This window comes from Nomia melanderi, chromosome 5 (genome assembly GCF_051020985.1).
Source record: "Nomia melanderi isolate GNS246 chromosome 5, iyNomMela1, whole genome shotgun sequence".
In the NCBI taxonomy this organism is placed as follows: Eukaryota; Metazoa; Arthropoda; class Insecta; order Hymenoptera; family Halictidae; genus Nomia; species Nomia melanderi.
Genome location: NC_135003.1, coordinates 10,158,352 through 10,177,829, shown reverse-complemented (window position 1 = coordinate 10,177,829; position 19,478 = coordinate 10,158,352). Strand labels below are relative to the sequence as shown.

Here is a 19,478-nt window from a genome sequence, read left to right as displayed (position 1 = left end):
AGGATCATAATTTGAGAAGGGTCGTTTCCTGTTCGCTATATAGACTGTTCAGTTAAAGGGTTTCGATGTTTCCGTCTTCTAGATTTACATTTCATTAATATTAGCGAAGGCACAGAGTAGAAGTGAACCGGATTCCTCGTGTAGACTTCCTGTAAATAAAAACATGAAACTTACAACAAGTCTGTAAGGATAAATCTAGTTAGTGAATTGTTTATCGGCTTCAGGTACCCCGTTGCGAGTAAACACACCCCGGTATACTCCCAATAACTTTGCTGCTTTTAATATTTGCACACGTATGAAGTCATCCACCAGAACGACGCTCGAGATACAGTATCGTGGAAAGCGGAACATTTTTCAATGTGTAAACAAAGCTACATCTAAACGTTCTAACCATTAAATACACAATTCCATTAAACATAGATTTCTAATCATTTTCACTTAATAAAAATTACATTCCTCTGAACTATTTATTATACAGTTGCAAGAAACACGTCGAATGTAAATATATTTATTCCATAGATCATAATAATAAGCATTTCACTATTCATTCGATAAAAAGGTATACAACGCGAATAATATAAAGTAAGTCTAAAACCGTAGACCTGTGAAACTTTGTTCTCGGCACTGTCGCATCGAATCTCGTGAACAATGAAAATTTCGGATCTGTAATAGCCATGCGTAATTCCCGGCCGCGGCGTGTCTCCTTCGCGGCACGATCACGGCCATGATGGAACCACGAAAGAGACTCACCTGGCACGTCGAGGTACAAAAGAATCAAAAAGGTTCGCCCCCCTTTCGCTCGGCTGTTACGGGGCGCAGACTGTAGTCTCTCCTTCAAGCGGTTTGCTGTTTCTCTCTCTCCATTCCTTCCACTCCCATAGCGGAGGCCGCATACCTCCTTAGGATGCAGTGTAGACCTGTCCATTGGCTGGCAGACATCGGTTCTTTTCCGAAACGGCGACGGGCGACGACTCATGAAACCGAGAGGATAGAAACCCGGGGTTATAGTTATAACAGAGTCCGTGTGCCGGTCACGTCAACGATGGTTCGGTGAATTCGTGAACTGTTCCTTAAACTAAGCAAGCAAGTGCCGCGACCAGCTCAAAAAAAAAACACACGTGGTGCGATGAGTTGATATACCGTGCTGCGGGGAAGAAGGATCTTGAACCGACTTTATGAGGTAAGGACCTTGGGTGGAAAATTTATTTCATTTTTCCTACGACTCCGTGTGTATTTTCCCGGGCGTTGTTTCGAATCAAGAACACCGTACCAGTAAGTTTCTATGAACCAATGTCGATTAAACGATGCAAAGTGAGAGCAAGAATGCCGAAGGAACAGTGTTTCGACAGATGAACATCTGAACAGGACGTGAGGTAACGTTTATTGCAGCGGTTTTCAGTTCCCCGTTGAATTTAATTAGCGCTCGAACTCGTTTCGCTGTACCATTTTTGGAGCTGGTGTCTTCCAACGGTGTGCCTTAATGAATTAGCCCAAGAAATCCGTCTTGCGACACGGAATCCTTTTCTATCGAGTGTAATCTGCTGGAGTGTCGCGTTAACATGTACGACCTGTATCCCGTTGGTATTTCCTTGACCTTTGCTGGATTGCGACATTTGGAAGTGCGACGTTGAAGTTGATATTCGCTCGGTTTTTCCAGTGGTTTTTTAGTTACGCATGGATTTCAATAATCTTTGAATTGATCCTCGAGGGAACAATAGCGGGCTTTGTTGGATGTTTCTATCGCGAAAGAGCGTTCTCCGCATTCTTGAATTCTGATGTCCCGTGGGCCGTAAATGTAATGGCACAATGACAATGCCTCGAAGCACGCGGATCTTGCCAAACCTACCGTCACCGTTTTCGCCACTCCGCCGGAAACCAGTCTGACCAGCGGGTGGGCTAGTCGAAGTCCTGGCTTCGCAGAACCGGTGTCAAGTTCGTTGGAACAGGAAAATCTCGGACAAATTGCTAGCTTATCGATTAGTTCGTTAGTTTCGTAGTATGCACAACCTTGATCTCGTAAGAAAATGTAATCCAATTTTTCCTCTGTCATTGAAAATGAACCGTTTTAATGCTCGTGTTGTAACCTCCATGTTATTTTCCTGTTCTATTCGTTATTGGACTTATCTACCTTGACTCAGAAATTCCTCAAGCGATTCAAAGAAACAGGAGCCGCATCGAATCTCATTTCTGCTTTTTAAAATTTCAATATACCGACAACAAGATGACATTCGTAAATACTTCTGACGGTCCTCAGTGAAAGCATAATGCACATGTTATTTCTCTTTTCAGTCGAATACCAGTGTACGAACAAAAGCACATAATGTTCGTACTCCTTCAAAACGCTTCGTTGCTCCAAAATGTCGCTCCAGCACTCCATTAAAATAATCATCACAGATATCGGATTAAACTGAATCGAAGGCGACGTTTATATTAACCGGCAGTACTGAATCAGTCTATGCTATTTCCATATACCCCTAATAACAAGCATAAAAGTCAAGATTAGAAAGAACAATTTCCATGTTTTGCGAAAGAAACGATACCAGGAAACAGAAAGCAATGCACGCGGGTCGAAGTATTTGCATTGGAAAGGTCTGATCATATCGAACACGGTCGTCATATCCTGTTTGCCAAGGAAGTCGATGTCGCCGAGGAGAAAAATGAGGAGTAAAGACGAACGAAACGCGTGGCAGGATGCTAACTCTTCTTAGTCATTCATCCTGGTATCACCTGGTCACACAGTGTCAGGATTCCAGCCGCGTAACGTAATGGCGTCCCCATGGTGGGGGAACCATAACGGTTTTTTTTTCATCGCTCCCTTCTCCCGTTCGCTTCTCCGTTTTCTGGTCGTCTCTGTTTCACCGCCTTTCCCGGCGATTAACGAGTCTAGGACGGCGCGGCGTGCACGAGCGCCGCGGAACAGTTAGCCGCGTGTACTCCTTTGCTTTCCGCGCCGTCTCCGAGGAAATCGGTATCGCGGATGCGAAAACTGGATTCCCCGAACGCCGCGCCCGGCGTTAGGTCGGTGCCTACGCCACTGCGAGCCTGGCGAGACCGGTACCGCGGCGTTGGCGGCCCGCGAAATTTCATAGAGGCCATTTCGAAACCGCCTGAGGCTGTCTCACGTCAATTACCGGCTTATTTATTTATTTATTCAGAGGAAGGCAAACTTTTCACTCCGAAGACCGCGCTGTTCACAATTTCCGATCCGAGATCGTATTTCTTTGACAATAATTGTCGGTATCGTAGGTGAAAAATGGTCGACCGGTTACGATACTCTTAGGTTTGACAGGATTGTAGGTTTTATTGTGTACAAAGATGAATAGAACTATATGAGTATCATGTATTTTATGAAGTATATTTTATATAAAATGAGGTAAGGGAGTATAGTGATTTTCGTAAGTAGAAGATATTAAAAGTCATTCGAATATGTAATATTTGCCGCATGAGTTTTAATTTAGATTCGAATATTGCGTTTAACTATTTAGTTTGATCATCTTCGTTTTTAGTCAAAGTGGATTCGAATGGGTGTGTGTGTAATCAATTTAACGGAGTAAAGTGTAGAGAATGGTATTCCTCTTGCCTCGACGCAACCACAGAATAATGGGTAGACTGATCACGCAGAGGCGTTCAATTTTATTGTACCATTGAGGTACATTTGACCGTACATCGCGATGGGAGTGTACATTATCCCGTGACACGTTTTACCACGTGTTACCTCAGCGAATTCTGTTGCGACCCACCGCAGAGCCTCGGCAATTTCCACGCAACAACCTTTTATTTCCTATTTTTTTTTCATTCATGGGAACGAACGTTCGCATGGCAAATATAATCACAACGGCGGCAAAGGAAATCTTTCTATCCAGATAACACAGAAATTAATTCTGCGGCGCGCAGCGAAAACATAATAAACAACGAAATGCCTTTAATCGGCGACGAAACCGGTTCTCTTTATTAATTGAACAACGGCCCATGAAACTGAGCTTAATTTACCGTCATTATATCACGTTCTATGAAGATCAAAGGAAGGCATATACCTTTAATTGGCTTCGGATGTTGATATTACTAGATCCAGGAAAATTAAATTAAATTCTTCTGTATCAAACGATAATGAAGAGATTCTTTACTGCTGGGATTTCTGTTTTTCAACGAAGAAGTTCCGCATTCTGCTCTATATTTTAAATGTTTAAACGAAGAAGTTACCATCCAATTAAGGGAAATTCTTTTACTCCGCTATATCGTAGATACGTCTACGCTTTTAGATTCATCGATAGGTTTACGATAGAAGAATCCAGGCGCAGTTTTAACTAACTTGTCGAGCATGTGAGTCCATTATCCAATTTCGTGGTATCATTTCAAGCCTGATTGAAAGTAACTGCCGCTGCCATTTAAGGATGCGAACGTTGAAAATAATGCCGGTCAATTATTACGGGTATCTTCTTTAAATAACTTCGACCTAAATAAAACAATCGCACAAACCAGATATTTACCATTGGATTAAATAAACTTGTTACAGAACAGTGAATAAATCGAATCGGAAGGGCAATTTATCGCTAACCGTACCGCGAACCGGTCAAACAGACCGGTTTTAAAATTTGATTTAATAATCTGCGTTTTCTTTCGTTTATTTAACTTTATATTAATTCCTATATTACCCGATTAATCAGTTTTTCAATTGTTCTCTTTCCTTTTGTTTTCATCTTCCCTCAGAGAGCTTCCCATCGAACTTGTTTACCTTTATTTTGTAGCCAGTTATTCGACTGGTTACGGTAGAAATAGGTATATACAAAGTGCCGGTACGGTTAGTATTAAGAACACATGAAACCGTACTTTACGAACTAATAAAAGAATTCACTCAACGAACTGAACGACATGAAACGTATCGAGGATGTGATTTATTAAAGAATGAATGCCTACTCTTCTTCTTAAGCCCAAATGGACCACTCAATTTTGTCATTTGAAATTGATTGAAAGTAACGACCACTTCTGTTCCGCTATGAATGAAGCTGCACTTTCTTCAAACGGAAAATTAAAAGTTACACTTTCATTTTCACGGTTGAAAACCAATTATTCCCGAAGCCGAGAACTTTTTGTACCATGTTTTCGTAAACGTCTGGTTAATAACTGCCTTCGAACAATGCACTTCTCGTATAATCAGTTGTTAAAACTACTTTTCGTAATTGTTCGCTGCAGGAGGCGTAATTTGTGCAACGTGATTCGTATCAGGTTTTCATTACCTACGATGCGTTAGAGAAGAGGGTAATCTACGAATTTCTTCCTGGTTACAGTTGAATCCATCGCTTAATCTTGCTGTATCATTTTACACTTGGTTGCTGGTAATAGCCACTTCTGCTTAAAGTTTCTAGCCGTGCATGTGCGAGACCGTACGGTGGAAGCACGGTGCTGCCCGTCATGGATTTTAACGCTTCATGCTTTTCCGCGTTGCACACCTCGATCCTAGGAATCACGCTCGCGCCGAAACAGTACACGGGCCTAATTATTGCAAATAGAGCTCGAAGTGTGTCTATAAATATTTACGAAAAACTTCGTAATTCCGCTTGATATTTGGAATACGAAACCATGGCATACAATCCGGAACAGCGAAAACATTCTTTCGTGAAAACTTATGAACGTAAATACGGAAGCTACGCATCGCACACTTTGTAGTTCACTTTCCTAAGAGTATGTAAGAATAAATAAACGAAACGTTCGGTTGAACAATTGTATTTTCTTAATCATTCTTTACTGAACATTCAAATGTTCAAATTTATGTTAAATATTAAATTTTCTGCTGAATAGGCACATCGAACTCGCTGAAATTGTACGATTATCAAAATCATTAATTGTAGTATTTCTATATTTCTGTTCTTCTGAAGGAACGTGTAATCGAATTTCATAATTTCCATTGAAAATCTTGCATAACGTATCTCTCAGTGAGCGAATTCACTTTTTGCAGAGTGGCAACGGTGATTTGTACGAGTCGTAGCCGCGATTATTAACAAGAGTTAAAAGTGATTTCAAGATCAAGTCGTGAAATTTCACGGGCCAACGAGCGGCGCGTATTAACGTTACGCGGGTCTGTTACGATCGCCGGAGTGGTAACTTTCTAGTAGAGCCTCCGGACGGATTCCGAACAAACGTCTTGCACAACAGCCATCGGCCGAGATAAACGCGGAACGCGTTCCACGTTGTTCTCCCTCCGTCATAACTCTCACTCGGGACAGCCGTTCATATAGAATCGAAGCCGTTCGACCGATCACATTTTCCTGTTATACTTAAATTAAACAGCGACGATATTCAGACCGTGCTTACTTAGAACGCAGCTAAGTATTTAGAGCAAATCGCTAAGAATTTTATCTGATCGTTCGCTAATCGAGAATCGTTCGACATAGATTTATTATGCGAAGTGAAAAGAAAGGTTCTTTAACGTTAAGTGCAACGGAATACGTCTATCTGACGCGTATTGAATTTTATAAAAATTATTTGATGAATGTTTGATTTGGCAAATGATTGGATGCAACTGCATGAATATAGATCTAGATAAACGAGTATCAATTTTTCTGAGAGCAATAGAATATACTTTATAATAACTGACCCTAAACGTAGTATTAACTGATCATTAAATTTGTCTTCTATAGAATTCTCTTTTTGCATTATACAAATGTTTGCTCGTCGAAGTTTCCACGGAATTCCGAAATGAGATTTCAATATTCCAATGTCTGGATTTATAGACGATGCTGCAAAAGACGCGTGAGAACCGATTATTTCATCCAACGGAAGCGACAATTACAGGGGACAATTTCTTGGTAATTTCCCGATGTTTTCGTGCATACCAGCTAGCTGGCTTCCGTGTTCCGGAGGTTGTTATTAGGCATTGTCTTCGAGGAAGGTAATTATTAAGGGAGGCATCAGCGGTACGCTAACGGACTGCCGGTGCAGTAGGTATTCTACATAAGTGTGGCTACTGATATTCAATTAGGGTTATGCATGTACACACGGAAGAATAAATTTTCACGGAGCGCAAACATTTTGAAACACGCGATGGTGAAACGATTCGTGGTGCAACCGGTTCCCAGTTTTTGATTCGAATCAACAAATATCAGAAACACTCCCTACATTCTTTAATCCTTTTCCACGCATTCGCATCGAAGTAAAATCAGTATATTATTGCATTGTACTTTCCATCACACCTCTCGAACATTAATTTCTAAAGACTATCAGCACGAAACAATTACCTTCACGAACAATTTTATTAATCCGAAAGTTCATTAATATCTGTTCGAGGCAATCTTCGTTTCATTAACCGATAAGTATGTCGCCCCCAAAAGTAGCTTTCCAAATAATATCTCCTCAACTTTCTATAAAAATAAATTATTGCTTTCCATTTGTTAATGTATTTACGAACAGCCCGAGTCGGACAAGTTGACGCAGCGCCAACTTTCTTTTCGCGTGGCGGCGTCGTTGGAAAAGCGCGTTTGGCAGAGAGGAGGCGTGGATAAATCGAGGGACGGGGCGCGTAACAGGACAATTCAATTTACGGATCGCGAGAGGAGTTCCGCGAACTCCAGAAATGGAATCTGATTTCTAACGGCTTTTCACTGACCGCACTCGTCCGGTGGAAGTCATTCAGACGCCGCAACGTGGCGGTTCACCACCAGTTGCCTCGAGCCACGTTTTTCTTTCAACGCCGGGAAAAAGAACGCGGCTCGACGATGTCGTTTTATATGGGTGGTGCCAGTGGTGGCTTTGATACACCGTTCGCATCTTCCGCAAAAGAGTTTAGCTGTTTCCTACCGGCCCACTCGTCTGCGGTCTCCGCGTAACGTTTTCCATCGAACATGCAGGTTGATCTTGTAGAAACGTGCAGTTGGGTTATTATAAGCCTCTTGAACGTTCATACTGCCTTGTATAGTAGAACGTGGATTATTGTATTAGCTTCATAATGCAATTATTGATAATGATCAATAATTAGACTAATCGTACCGTGACTTTGTATATGCTTATTTCCATTGTAATCATATAACTGGCTATAAAAGAAAGGTAAACGAGTTAGCTGATAGATATTTCTTAGTGGAAGCAGAAACAAAAGAAACAATAGAAAAAGTGTTAATCAGTCAATCAGACAATATAGGAATTGATACAAAGTTAAATTAACGAAAGAAAATGCAATATTTTTAATTCAATTTTAATCGAATTGTTAATTGTTATTTGACCGGTTCGCGGTACGATTAGTGTTAACAATTGAGGTAAATGAAAGTTTGAACATTTGTCAGAGTATCAGGTGGCAATATAAATAAGTTCGAGTGTAACAATGAACATGTTTTAGTTTTAACAGTTGAATTATGACTTATTGCAAATACGCATAATTGTGGCGAACAAAAGGCCATTTATGATTAATTTAAATTTAGCATTGTTCTTTCAAAGCTTCATGAAATTAATTATACAAAATTAACGTTGAATGTAACCGAATGCATTTATGTTACAGTTCAATATATTTGTAAAATTAGGTACGACTTAAGAATCCGGATTATTATGTTCCAGTTTAACCAAACTCTGGAGAATCCAAATCGCGATAAATAGCGACTCTGTGAATCGAGGCCCTACTGTACATTCTCCTCTAGTTTTTCGATGCTTCGAGACCAAGGCTGCGGTTAACGCTGCATAAACTTTCGCCATTCGTTATGTGTTATTTTTAATCGCGGTTATATTTAACACTAGGATCAAGGGTGTCCTTGAACTGAATTAATAGTCGATGAAGCGTGCGATAAACTAATGAGAAAAAATATCTTTTGAAAAATATCTAAGAATCGCATATTACAGATACTAAAATATATATTTCCAAATTTTTTCTAATTCCTTGATTCAAGATCGTACATTTTATAAATGGGACTCTTTTCTCATAAATCTACGAAGAAAATATTTCATAGTTTTGTAGTGTTTATAGCGATTTTTACATGTAAAATCTCATTTAGGAAGTCTTCAAGAAAGGAAACACAGATATTCCTCGTTACACAACCGACTATTCTTCATTGTAATTTTTTATATGATCGTAATATGCGAGCTGCTAAAGGTTATTTCGTTCCCAGTCAATAATCGCACGTGTTACGTTGTTATAATGGCGAAGCTAGTCGTTCTATCGCCCGATGCACCTCGAAGTAGTACAACTCTTGTTCAAGATACGCCGGTTTCGATGACCGGAAGTGAACGGAATCGTGACGAGCCATAGTATAGGAAGTGTTCGTTTGTCACGCAAGAGAGAGCGTACTTTTATAAATAAAACTTTTTCTTAATTACGTTGCTCCAATTTGCCCTAATGAAAGTTACGCTGGGTTCACTGTACTGGTGCTTGTTGCATGCGCGCTTCCATTTTGAGTTTCGACTGATGTAATACTCGTTCAACGTTGTAGCTGTCGATGCTAATGACTGCTAACGCCGGTGTGCGCGCATCGGTAAACAGAAGTAGAATTTTTAATCGGGGACAGTCGATCTGTCGAAGAATGTACTGCAATGAACGCTTGAATGGAGAAGAATGTGTACAATCTTGAACCGAACGCAACAGTTTTATGCACTGCTGGCTACAAAACAGCAAGAAATATTCAAGACGTTTAATATTTCTTGCTATTTACAAAAAAAACATGCTTGTGAACGTTTGAAAAGTATTCGTTGTATTGCAGTCACTATATATCAAAGGGATTTGGGTTCTTGAAATTTATAAGTGGTAATGCTAGCATTATTGAATTTATTCGTAAAATACAATATTATTATACACATATAGATATGTATATATATTATTGTTATATAAGATTATGAAACAATAACAATCCTAACCTTACCATAAGTAGCAACTACATCAACGTCGAATATAGCTAATGTAGAGAAACGTTTTTTCTATTATTCTCAGCGTTAAAATAATATTCTAAGTCAAACTAAAGTAGAGTAAATAAATGATCAAGTAAATAAACAAATGAAGTGAATAGAAATAAGGTGAATCAATACAAAATCTATACAAATTCCCGACGATTTTGTTTCGGTAGGTGACGATGTGGACGATTTTGCTCCTCACGCTCTTCACATGGTCTTCGTCATGGGGTCAGGTGATCAACCGAGCGCCGCATTTCGTGCAAGGTGGCGACATGGCCAGGTTGGCCGTGTCAGAAGGCACACCGCCGGGTGCACCTGTATACAAGCTTCAAGGAGAGGACCCTGAGGGTTCGAGATTGCACTACTCCATCAGCGGCGAGTATTTCACCGTGAATCGGGACAGCGGCGTCGTCGTTCTGAGAAAGCCGCTAGACAGGGAGACGCAAGACCTGATCGAAGTCATCATCAGCATAACGGGTAACTATGCTGCTTTTATTGGTATCCCGTTACGGTGTTACGGTGAAGTATCAATGGGTAATCGACGATATCTAGGGCAATGGATGGGAATGCACGCACGATTTGCTAAGACGACGAGCCGATGAAACGGTAGCTATCCAACTGTGCAACTGTGTTTTCACGAATTGTGAAACGTAATGCATAACGTGATATTTTTGTACAAATCTACGGACGTTTAAAGAGTTATTAAAAACAATAGTTGCACGTGAAACTTCAAGAAATTAAAAGGTCAATTAGGATTCTATTTATCTTTTGTTCTAGTCTTCTTTATGCACTGTGGATCTTTGTGCACCTTTTCGTTTATATAGATTGTGCGATAAAAATTACGATAAAAAATGTTTATTTCACTGACTAAATATTTTTCTAAGAAAAATCTCTTAGATTCTTTCTCTACAGCTGAATTAGGACAAGATGTATTAACATTTATTTGGGTAGTTGGAATAATTGGCCGCTACTTTTCCAGACGAAGGGATCGCTGGATCGGAGCCCAACACGGTGTCCCTTCGTCGCGAGATCGCTGTGCTGGACGAGAACGATAATCCACCGGTCTATCATGGCAGACCTTATGCGGCTAGGGTGCCGGAAAGTGCACACGTGGGTGGCCTGTTAGTCCCTCCTGGTACGATCACGATCACCGATCGCGACGGTGGCGTAAACGCGGACGTTCACGTGGAATGTGTCTCTACGTCACGGGACGATGACGTCTGCGAAGTCTTCAATATTTCAACGGAAAAGGTGTTTTCACTGTATTCGCAATTTTCCTCGATTCTTACACCGAAACTGCAGAATTCTATACATTAATAAAATCATCTGAAGATTATAGAATACTAAATTCATCGGACTTTAGTAGAGTTTCGTTTCACCGTTAATCTAACAAAAGTGTGTCGAGTTTTTAGATGATCTATAAAAAAACTTATCAATTAGGTTCAGTATCAAAATAGTGACAATACAACTGAGAAATAATATTATATCGATAACGATTGTCTCAAAGAATTTACGTATACCAGCTAGCAGCTTCCATTGCCAAATAATTTTCAATTTCTATCTGAATGAAAATGTTGTTGCTGTTTATAATGGAAATTCAATGAGTCCCTACTGTATGGAGTCCCTTCGGTTTAGTTGGCAGAAGGTAAATACGACGTGCAGATCACCCTGGCGAAGCCGCTCGACTATGAGAGACGAAACTCATACCTGATCAATCTTCTGGCGGTGGATGGTGCCAGCGACGTGACTAAGGTGTTACAGGCTAGAGCAACCGTGGCCGTCGACGTTCTCGATGTCCAGGTAAGTGGGTCTCGACCGTAACCGACGTAACTGTACATCCATCTCGATCAGCGTCCGGGTATTGGTTAACAAGATGGCATATGCTAAAACCGGCCAGAAAATGCCGACGTTACCCGGTGACTCCGTTTCCGAGCTTCGACCGTGCCGTATTACTTTCACCGGAACGGTATCCCGTATCTCTTTATTTCCTCAGACGCGTTAACCTTGTTAATCTATGAAATCCCCCGTTAATTAACGGCACCCCGTATTGCTAATTGATCGCGCGTTGCTCGATGAATTTTTCAATCTTCGGAACAAAGGAAACGTACGGTAACATCTTATTATAACTGCAAATCGTTGCGAACTTTTCTATAAAATCGGTCGACTAGGAATGATACAGTATGTGCGTCCAGTTGAAGGAAAAACACGAAAATGTCGTTTTCAGGATCAGCCACCCGTGTTCCTGAACGCGCCGTACAGCGCAGCGTTACCGGAGAACACGCCGGCTAGTCACACGATCCTGACAGTGAGAGCGCGGGACGGTGACACAGGTGAACCGAGAGCCTTGTTGCTAACGTTGGAAGAGGATGACGCAGGACACTTCGATCTCGAGGTCTCGCGCGAGGGCGACGTGACTGTTGGCAAGCTTGTTACTACTAATGTTTCCTTGGACAGAGAGGATTCCAAGATCCTGCAGAACGGAGGGATTTACACGTTCGAAGTGAAGGCAACGGAGCTTATCAATAATGAGATACCGGCGGATACAGCGAGCTCCATTGTTACCATTGTCGTCACAGATGTTGATGACCTCGTGCCAGTGTTTAATGAGAAGCACTTTGACATACAGATTTCGGAAGATATTGGAAGGGACACACCGTTGCCAGGTGAGTGACTGGTGCTATTGATTGGTTTATTTAATATTGCTTTATAATAATATTTGTAACAGTATAGTATTGAATTTAGAGCACATTCATATAACACGATTTATTATGTTGATGTATTGTTTACTATTCTCAGGTCTTAATATGATCGTAAGTGATGGCGACGTTGGTGATAATGCAAAGTATACGCTATCTCTAAGGGATGTACCAGAATATCCCGGAAAGAGCGCTGCCTTTACTGTCAGTCCAGAGGAAGCTCAGGGTAGAGTGCCAGTCGTGATCAAAGCTAAGGATGTTGAAATGTTGGACTACGATGTGGAGGATCCAACGAAAAGACAGCTGCAGTTCGAAGTTGTTGCACTCGTTGCAAATGAAGTGGTAAAAGCTTTTAAACAATTTTAATAGTTCTAAATTATATCACTTGCTATATGAATATTAACTATATAAAGTTATGTAAAGGAAAATCCCTTTCGAAAATGGTAAACTAGCAAAACGAATTTGTCTATTATCTATAAAAGAGCTTGTAGCAGTTTATAATACCAATATTTAATAATACTAACAATTGATGTTTTATTAATTAAATTTTAGGTAGCTACAACTAAAGTTCACATACATCTACTAGACGCCAATGATCACAGTCCAGAATTCTCTCAATCGGAATATAAACTTTCCGTTCCCGAGAATGCCGAAATAGGGACCAAATTCGGCGATGTTTTCGCTAAGGACTATGACAGCGGTTCCTTCGGCGAATTGACGTACACATTACGCGGCTTTGGTGCTGACAAGTTCAAGACAGACCCAAAAACTGGAGGAATTTCCGTCGCCACGATGTTGGATTACGAAACACAGAAATCGTACTCTTTGACGATGGAAGCTAAAGATGGCGGCGGTAGAGTTTCCGCTGTTAATATTCTAATAGAGTTAGAGGATGTCAATGATAATAAACCGGTCTTCGAGCAAACTGAATTCTCGAGGACAGTGCGAGAAGATGCAACTAGTTTCGATCCGCAGATGTTTGTCAGAGCCACAGACGTCGATGGCTCCACTCAGGGTAATGGGAAAGTCACGTACTCCATTAGTTCGCATAACAGTATGACGAACGATGTCTTCAAGGTAAATAGAAGAATATTGTGAATCACCTTTGTTATCGATTGAAAGCATACTGTGTAAAATTCTCGAGGTGCATTAAAATTGATGAATTTAATATAACTCGACTAATGTCACGAAAAATTAATCTTCTGGAATCAAGGATGGATACTCATATTGTATGTTTACTCTTAATTCATACTTACATAAAGATTAGTACTATAGTCGCAGATGCTGTATTAGTGATTGTAGGTAAAATGCTGTTAAAGTGTAGAAAAATGATTTTACAGATAAATCCTGATTCCGGGGAGGTGACAATGTCAAAGCCAGTTCGATCGGGAGATACAGAAAGAGGAATCTACGAGTTAGTGATTCGAGCTACAGACGCAGGAACTCCGCCATTGTACTCTGAAGCGAAACTCCTCGTTAGGGTTGGAGTACCTGGAAATCAGAAACCAATATTTCGTGGAAATTACAAATCGAATTTACCGGGACCTAACACTTATCGAGCAAGATTGTTGGAGAACGCTTCTCCAGGAACGGAAGTAATTAGGGTAGTAGCAAACGATCCCGATGGAAGGGACAACTTATTACAGTATCACATTGCTTCTGGTGCTAAAGACAATTTCGCCATAGATTCTAGGTAAAGAAGAATTTTCCTTTTAACTTAATGACTTTTATATGTATTGAACGATTATAATTTTGCAGAGAATGTTAAGTTCATAAAGATACTATACCGATTAATGGACTTCTTTGGTTTTAGCTCTGGTGTCATTACTGTGTCTCCAGATGCACGTCTAGATTTAGAAACTGGTGGTGAAAAGTATGAAGTGATAGTGTATGCCATAGACTCTGGCACACCTGTCAGAGAGACAGCAACAACTACTGTAACTGTAAATATGATTGATGTGAATAACAAGCCACCGATGTTCAATGAATCTACTTATCTCGTTTATGTGTCAGAAAGAGCAGGAATTGGTAAGCTATTAACTGTCCTTAACATTTTGAATTGTATCTAATAATAGAATATTGTAATAATCATTTTCTCTATCTAGTTATCTGAAATAGATTAATTTACAATATTTATAAGCAATTTTTGTATTAATATTCTATAATAATTATACAGGTGAACCAGTCTTGAAGGTAGTAGCTACTGATCCCGATTCAGATGCGTATTTAGAGTATTCTTTAGTGGAACCGATAAGAGCTGTTGACAAAACAGGCGTGGCACTGAAAACTACTGCATCTTACGACTATAAATCCGCATTCCGTATTAATTCAACCACTGGATTAATAACAGTGAATCGCGTCTTAGATTACCAAGTGGCCGCTGTCATAATTCTCACAGTCCAAGTGCAGGATTTGAATGCTGTCGTTGATATAGAGAAACAAATTACAAAAGTTGAAGTGACTGTTTATATTCAAGCCTATAGCGACGACAATCCGTCTTTCTTGAATCCTGGATGGTCACCGAACAATCCGACTATAAAGATTTCTGTGCCAGAGGAACAACCTCTAGGAACGACTCTCTTAATGTTGTCGGCAAAAGAACCTACCACTGGGTACTCAGTTCAAAGGTTTGAATTAGTGAGGGACGATGATGATGAAGGATACGTTAATGTCGGTGTACAGAGTGGGAACGTTGTATTGAGCAAGCGACTAGACTACGAAAATCTTAATCAAAAGGTATGTTTTATAACTGATTAATTCATAAAATTCTACCATTTGAACTAACATCTATGAATATTTGGAACTATCTGTTTTCAACAATATAAAGAATTATTCTGATTGTTTTGAAGAACTTAATCGATTATAATAATTCTCCTGTTTTCAGTTCATTCGATTTAAAGTACGAGCACTAGCCAGGGATTATGAAATAACGCGGAAAATGTCCGAGGCGAATGTAATAGTTGAAGTACAAGACACCAACGATAACAATCCGATCTTCACTCAAAAGGATTACAAAATTTCAGTACTCGAATCTGCGAAACCCTTGAATGTCGTATTGAACGTTAAAGCGACAGATATGGACAGTTCGGCTACTGAGCAGGAAGTCAAAAGAGGATATGGCGAAGTGAGATATTCTCTGACCGGTGAAAACGCTAATATGTTCGAAGTGGAATCGATAAGCGGAAATATTCAGGTGAATAATCTATGTTGAACTTAAATAAATTGTGATTCAAACTTCTTCTTACTGGTAACCTTTTTTACGGTAGATTTCTGCGAATACAACGCTAGACAGAGAAAAACAGTCGGTGCTACGATTCTATGTGGTCGCTTCAGACATGCCTCAAGGAGGAGCAGAGCAAAGAAGCACTAGAGCGTTAGTGACAGTCGATGTTCTAGATGTGAATGACAATGCTCCAACTTTTGAGCAAGAATCCTATACAGCCGTGATACCAGAGAATGCTCCGCCACGTGTTAGTGTCGTCAATATCACTGCGACCGACCCTGATGAAGGCAATGGAGGAGTAGTTAATTTCGAAATCATTGACGAAGGCGAAGCAAACGGTGAGGATATAAGATTCGTCTAAATTAATATTTTATTCTTCTGTTAATTTCAAATGTGATAATATAATAATCTTTAAGTTATACAGCTCTACTGTTCACAAATTTTTGCGTGAAACGGTGGCCACTAAATATAAGGTTTTAGCTATTCTTAGTCCAAAATTCAGACGTATTTTACTTCATCTTGAACATAAATTCTTTAGAGAGCAGGTACTAATTATTCATCTATTCCAGGCTTATTCAAAATAAACCAAACGTCAGGAGAAATTTATTCTGCAAAAGCTCTAACTGGGAAAGGAAGAACAGAGCCGTACATCATGCGAATTAGAGCTCAAGATAGCGGCGTACCGGAGTTGTACACTGACGTAATTTTAACCTTATACATCGGAGACGTAGTTAGCAACGACGGTGTTCCTTTATTCATCAGACCAACCTTGGAAGAAGTAGCTCACATAGCCGAGAATTCAACGATTGGCAGTCCAGTGTTCCAAGTGGTAGCTTCGGATCCGGACGATCCAAATCTACCAAATGGTAAAATCACGTTCAAGTTTTTAGAAGACGGTAACTTCGGCAAAGACGCGAGTGCGTTCAGAATAAACAGCGAAACTGGTCTAATCACCACAAGGAAGCTACTCGACCGAGAGATGAAGGACAGTTACACTTTGATATTGGTAGCTCAGGACCTAGGCAACCCACCTCAACAAGCAACCAGAGTATTGCAGGTTATAGTAAACGATATAGATGACCACAAGCCTCACTTCAAGAGAAACTTAGACAGTCCTCCAATAGAACTGACAATCCTCGAAGAAAAACCGGTGGGAACGAAAGTCGGTCTGATCGAAGCGATCGATGAAGACATCGGTGAAAATGGAAAGATCGATTACGCGATCGTATATGGGAACGAAGCTAGCCTCTTCGTCGTGGAACGTCTTAAGAATAACTCAGCAGTGATCAAGTCTAATGGTCGACTAGATCGAGAGTCAGTGGACCGTCATTTGTTGACAATTAAATGCTTCCCGTATTCGACAAAGAGGTCTGACATTATCCCCAAACCTTACAATCGGCAGGATCCCTCGGAGAGGCAGGTTCTGATCAGAATCCTCGACATAGACGACAACAAACCCTCGTTCAAGAAGGAGAACGTCACTTTGGGTGTCCGATTAAATGTTCCAATTGATACTAGTCTGATCACGTTAGAAGCTTTCGATGCAGACTCCGATGCTCTGCCAATTAAGTACAGTATGGGGAAAGCCTCCTTTACTTCTCTCGTTGATCCTTCTATGTCTAAGCGAGAGATTCCTTCGCAGTTGTCTTTGAACCCTCAAACAGGGGAGTTGAGGACAACAGGCTCGATGTCGAATTATGCTGACGGTTACATGGAGATTATAGTCACTGCTAACAATTCTGTAACACTCGGTAGAGAAACGAATAGTACCTTGAGGATCTTTTTACTTCGTGACAGGGATATGTTGAAGTTTGTCTTCTCTAAACCACCTGTAGAGGTGAGGAAGACACTGGAGGACTTCGAGAAAGCTGTTCAACAGGCCCTGTCGCTACCAATTAGCGTCAACGTTTACGATACTCAATTTTATTCGAAGGAGGACAATTCGTTGGACTTTTCTTCCACTAGCTCCTGCTTCCAGATGGTAGGGAAGGAAGCGTACGATTTGGACGAGATGAAAGCGCTTCTCACGGATCCAAGGAACGAGGAGCTAAAGAAGGTTTACAGGGCTTATCATGTGGAGAAGGTGCAACACTGCGCTGCCTTGGTGGCTCGTGCTGACGCCTCCATGACGCAGATGTGGGTGCTGGCGATCGCTGTTTTCGTTGGCATTGCTACCATCATTTCGAGCTGTGCTCTTTGCTGCATGCATGCCAAGTGAGTGTATTCCAATAATTTTATTGTAAAGGCGTTGCCATGATGTCGGTGATAAATCCATTGAGCAGGAGTTTTATTTTATAAAAAGATTTCATGATGAAATTTCCAATATTAATTTATAATCGCATCCTACTGTAAGCTTGTGAAATGAGTATGCTTGAATAGTATTACTGCTAGATCGTTGTAATAGTTTTGATCATGCGTCACTAAGTTTTGAATATTAAATACAATTTTTTTTATTGCTAACAGATACAAACGTCAAGTGAAACACGCACGTTTACGTGAACAGCCACGGCCGCCATTGAGCTACGTATCTTCCGGTCCAGGAATGGTCAGCGCTACGTCCCACACCACACTTGGGCCGGGAACAATGGTTTCTTTGGGACCTCACGAAAGTCCTTACGAATGGGGTGCAGACACGACGCTATACCACCCTAGCACACTCGGATCGAGAACATAGAACAAGAAGCTTACCTCAGTTTGGATAATTTAGAGAACTGTGAAAATATTTTCCGTGATTTCGACTGTATTTCGTTGCTTCGTATGGAGTAATTAATTATTCTTGAAGAACAGATCGTTCAGAAATGAGATTTTTACAAACGGTGCATTAGTTGAATATTATTGACGAAATATTGAGACTCTTTGATCTCACGAACCGGTCACAATAGAGAATTAGCCCTCTGGGAGTGCTTCTCGGAGAAGCAAAGGTAGCAGAAATCAAAAAGAAAGTACAACGATAATTTAACGCAATAATTCTTTCGGGATTGTCCAACTAACGATATAACGTAAACTATTAAGGTTTTAATCATGTTTGATATTGACAGTAACATTTTGAAAGTTTCTTTGCAGAAATTTGATGTGTGACACGTCGTACAATGCCATTGAAACCGGTGAGATTTATTGTTAGGTGAAAGGGAGATTCGTAATGTGACGTTTGAATTAAGCTATTAATTGTGCTTTTGAGTCAGCGAAGACGGGAGAGATCGTAGAAACGTCGTCAGTGAATTGTATTATATGTAGGTGTTTGAGACGAGGATTCCGTAGTTTCGTGCAAGGAAGCCACGAGACCGCGAAGTCGACGAATGGTGCTATAATATAAGATTGAAAAGTTCGTGCCAAAATACGGCGACACGTGTAACATGTGACGGCATTTCTTAGCTTAAGCGGACCCAATTCGCGTGAATTTGTATATTTCTTGGTCGTACGCGAATTTTACTCATCACGATCGCGATAATTATTATTAAAATGCGCGCGTTTTATTGTAATGTATATACATATATATAGTATTTAAGAGCGAAATAAATCTGTACATTTCTTTGTAAGAGAATGGACGTTTTTTCTACCCGTTGTAATCCTTAATTCTAGTGTAATCATTGTCGTCAATCACTAATAGAAGTTTTGATATACTTCTAATTTATTAAACCTCGGAAAAGATGAATCTCAATTACCTTTTATTCTAGTAGAATTTGTATAAATTTAAACGTTTC

General features: G+C 40.3%; 1 protein-coding gene across 2 annotated transcripts; it reads left to right on the top strand.

The window, feature by feature from the left end:
• The first annotated feature begins 873 nt into the window (after nucleotides 1–873).
• Cad74A (cadherin 74A) lies at nucleotides 874–19,312 on the top strand. 2 transcript variants are annotated; one of them, XM_031985485.2, is made up of 14 exons: nucleotides 874–1,180; nucleotides 10,032–10,335; nucleotides 10,838–11,109; nucleotides 11,494–11,658; nucleotides 12,083–12,521; nucleotides 12,655–12,896; nucleotides 13,107–13,631; nucleotides 13,895–14,247; nucleotides 14,368–14,582; nucleotides 14,731–15,290; nucleotides 15,439–15,747; nucleotides 15,821–16,115; nucleotides 16,347–17,991; nucleotides 18,241–19,312. In XM_031985485.2, exons 2-14 carry the CDS (start codon nucleotides 10,038–10,040, stop codon nucleotides 18,449–18,451), a joined length of 5,529 nt encoding a protein of 1,842 aa, XP_031841345.2. In that variant the 5' UTR covers nucleotides 874–1,180; nucleotides 10,032–10,037; the 3' UTR covers nucleotides 18,452–19,312. The 2 variants fall into 2 exon arrangements, with proteins under 2 accessions (XP_031841345.2, XP_031841346.2); XM_031985486.2 differs by lacking the exon at nucleotides 874–1,180 and adding an exon at nucleotides 9,117–9,715.
• The last annotated feature ends 166 nt before the right edge of the window (nucleotides 19,313–19,478 follow it).